General features: G+C 44.8%; 1 protein-coding gene across 1 annotated transcript; it reads left to right on the top strand.

Annotated features, from left to right (window-relative positions):
- Positions 1-583: 583 nt before the first annotated feature.
- Positions 584-2,525, top strand: LOC137271367 (octapeptide-repeat protein T2-like; the record flags this gene model as incomplete). The annotated part of the gene is made up of 3 exons (XM_067803989.1): positions 584-636; positions 2,003-2,146; positions 2,360-2,525. Coding segments are annotated over 3 exons (363 nt in total), but the record flags the coding sequence as incomplete, so codon positions are not given.
- Positions 2,526-3,392: the final 867 nt, after the last annotated feature.

Genomic DNA, 3,392 nt, shown 5'->3' with positions numbered 1-3,392 from the left:
TTTTTATCACCATGGGTTATGCTTATGTGTGTACATATATTTTGAAGTAGGTGACATTCGGTGCGGAGCTGGGGGTTGATGTGTTCCGCTTCCTGTGCTTGGCAAATGTGCCGGACAAGTTGGCCACAACTTGTGTTTTATTGTAGTTTAGAGGCCAGACTGTGCCCATGTGTACATGGAATGGCTGTTGATAGCCTGGATATTTTTTTAAAAAATATAAGGTTACTATAGAAGTCTATGGGAAAACATTTGGTGTTGTGTAACCTAAAGCTTTCGCTCGCCACGATGAAGACCCGGCTTCGATTCCACACATGGGTAAACTGTGTGACTCCCATGATATTGTTAAACGTAAAACGTAAAATAAACTCACTCACTCCTCAGTCATGGGGCGATACGTTACCTCTGTACTAACTTCTGTTTCAAGCACGTACGTAATACATATGCGCTTCATGCGCTGTAAACTAAGGGCCCCTATCAGGGATATATATTATTTTGTAGTTGCATTGAACTGCGAACAGCCTGCGAACAGCCTGCGAAAGAATTCGTCCGAAAAAAATACACGAAAAACTCTCGTAATTTTCAGGTAAAGAAGCAAGCCCAGAGAGCTCTTGAATCCGACATACGGGAGCCTGTTCGGTAATTTAGACATATTTTTCGTCAGTTTGAAAGCTTATATTCAGTTGTGAGTTGGCAATAGACATGTCTCGGAGTGTTCTTCCACAATAACCCAAAGTGTCTGATATATTTAGCAGTCTGCGCAACTTAACTTTGCAATAAACGCTGCTGCACGAAGTGTAGCCAATGGCTAACAAAAACTAATTAAATAAAATCACTGATGACGCGTATTGCTCTAGACGCGAGAGCCTATTACTGCCAAACCTGCAAAAGAATCGCCTTTTTACAATCCTTTAGTTATACCGACAGATAACCATTGTCCAGTTTTGAATCAGTATGCTGGAATACGGGTTTGTGTTACGCAAAACACGAAGACGATGTTTACAGCGCGATCTTTGAACATTTGGTATCACTCGTATCTTTCCGTTCGCTTCGAGAAGGCTTGACCGGGACGTTCGTAACTACTCGTCTCTTTCCGTGACCTACAACGCGATCCGGCTTACCGGAATGACACGAGGAGTTACGAATGAAGAACAGGTATGACACAAATTGATCATGATTGCTGGGTCAGTGTTGGGCGTCATTTATCTTGATTTAAAAGTGTGATATGTTTCAACGCATGCGCAGTAATTCACGTCAATGTCATCGCCTTCCCTTCTCCACACCCACAAATCCACAGTACAGAGACATTATGAGATGCTTCGACTATCCATTATCACTTGGAAACCAAAATCTCCGAAAAGTGTTCCCAAAATCAAATCGGAAGAATCCGATTTTATCCCCTCCACTCGGCAATCCTCGCCAACCGTGATGGCGAGAACGGAACACCCATAAAGCGTTAACAGTTACAAAATCTTCCCTTCATAACTAACGTGTTCTCTTGGAACTTCAGCGATCCTGAGTTCGGCCACAACTGGCTGATTTAGCCGACATTCCAAATGATTAGTTCAGCGTTTCGAAGTCTCCCTAGACTGAAAAGGCAATTATCGCTACTGGTTACAAGAAGATTCTCAATGGTCGACAGAGACATGCACGTTGCGTATTCGGTTGGAAGAACTAGGTCTACGGTTAGAATAATTAGTTTTTGGCAGTTGTGCAGTTTCAAATTGAACTTAGAAGTACGAAGCGGCGTAAATTATAATATGAAACTCTGTTCACGTTCTTTGATGAATCGTAATGGAATAGATTGAATAATTTAGCTGAAGACACAGGGGATTATTGCGGCTTTTGAATACACCTCTTGTAGTGACGGTATTCTGTTCTTGGCATGACATCCTGTGTGCAGAAATTGCTTTAATGTTATTAAAGGTACTGGCAGACCAAGAAAGGAAACAAGGGAACGCGCCCCCACATTCCTATGTTTAAGACGCTGTTCTTTCTTCAAAAGAACAAGAAGAGGAACAAGAGAAGGAGAAGGACGAAGAGGAGGGGAAGAAGAGGGGATAGAGGAGGAGGGAGCGAAGCGTAAGGAGAGAAAGAGGACGAAGAGGAGGGGAAGAAGAGGAGGGGATAGAGGAGGAGGGAAAGAAGCGTAAGGAGAGAAAGAGGTGGGGAAGAAAAGGAGGGGAAAGAGGAGGAGAAGAAAAGGAGAGGATAGAGGAGGACGGGAAGAAGAGGAGGGATAGAGGATAGAGAGAAAGAGAAAAACGAAGAGGAGGGGAAGAAGAGGAGGGGAAGAGGAGGAGGGGATAGAGGAGGAGGGGAAGAGGAGAGGATAGAGGAGAGAAAGAGGACGAAGAGGAAGGAGGGAAGAGGAAGAGAAGGAAAGAGAGGAAGGAGATAAAGAGGAGGAGGAAGAAGAAGAGAGGATAGAGGAGAGAAAGAGGAGGACGAAGAGGAAGGGGAAGAGGAAGAGAAGGAAAGAGAGGAAGGAGATAAAGAGGAGGAGGAAGAAGAAGAGGAGGGGATAGAGGAGGAGGGTAAGAGGAGGAGGGGATAGAGGAGGAGGGGAAGAGGAGGAGGGAGAGAAGCGTAAGGAGAGAAAGAGGACGAAGAGGAAGGAGGGAAGAGGAAGAGAAGGAAAGAAAGGAAGGAGATAAAAAGAAGAAGAAGAAAGAGGACGGAGAAGACAAGAATGTGCAGCAAGCAGTGTGCACTATATCGTATATCCTGTGAGATAATCCTCCGGCGTAACCTCAGACTCACTCAGGACAAATCTATTGCATCCTGAAATTTAATAGGCCCTCCTTTTATGGGGTCTAGGGACGAGGGAGAATTCGAGTGGTTACAGTCAGTGTGCGCATGTCACAAGGAAGGCACGGGTTTGATTCTTTACATGGGTGGTGAAGCTCATTTCTGGTGTCCACCACTATGATATTGCCCTTATTCTCGAAACGTTCGTAGCCCTAAGACTTCTTAACTTTGATCGTAGCCAATGTGTTAAGAATGGGCTTAAGAGGTTCGTAGGGCTACGAACGTTTCGAGAACAGCTAGCCTGGAGTTTTGCTAAAAGCGGCGTAAAATCCAACTCACTCACTCACTTCTTAGCACTAAGACAGTACTAGCACTAGCTTCGCTTTCTTCACTCGGGTTACTTGGATATATACGTTGAAAAGTAGCCCCAGAACTTGGGAATATCTAGACTTACAGAAGTTGGGGCATTGGTAATACAGAAAGGGCGGGCGGAAGAGTGATTGAGAAAGTTTAGTTGTACGCCCTATTACATCACGGCGGGGGTGCAAGAAAAGGACTTCACAAGTTGTAACCTTGCAGGGAATCGAACCCGGGTCTTCATCTTGAAGAGCACACACCTTAACAACTAGGATACCCACCGCAGC

Source organism: Haliotis asinina, unplaced genomic scaffold, assembly GCF_037392515.1.
Source record: "Haliotis asinina isolate JCU_RB_2024 unplaced genomic scaffold, JCU_Hal_asi_v2 scaffold_122, whole genome shotgun sequence".
Classification (NCBI taxonomy): Eukaryota; Metazoa; Mollusca; class Gastropoda; order Lepetellida; family Haliotidae; genus Haliotis; species Haliotis asinina.
This window is presented reverse-complemented; position numbering and strand designations above follow the sequence as displayed.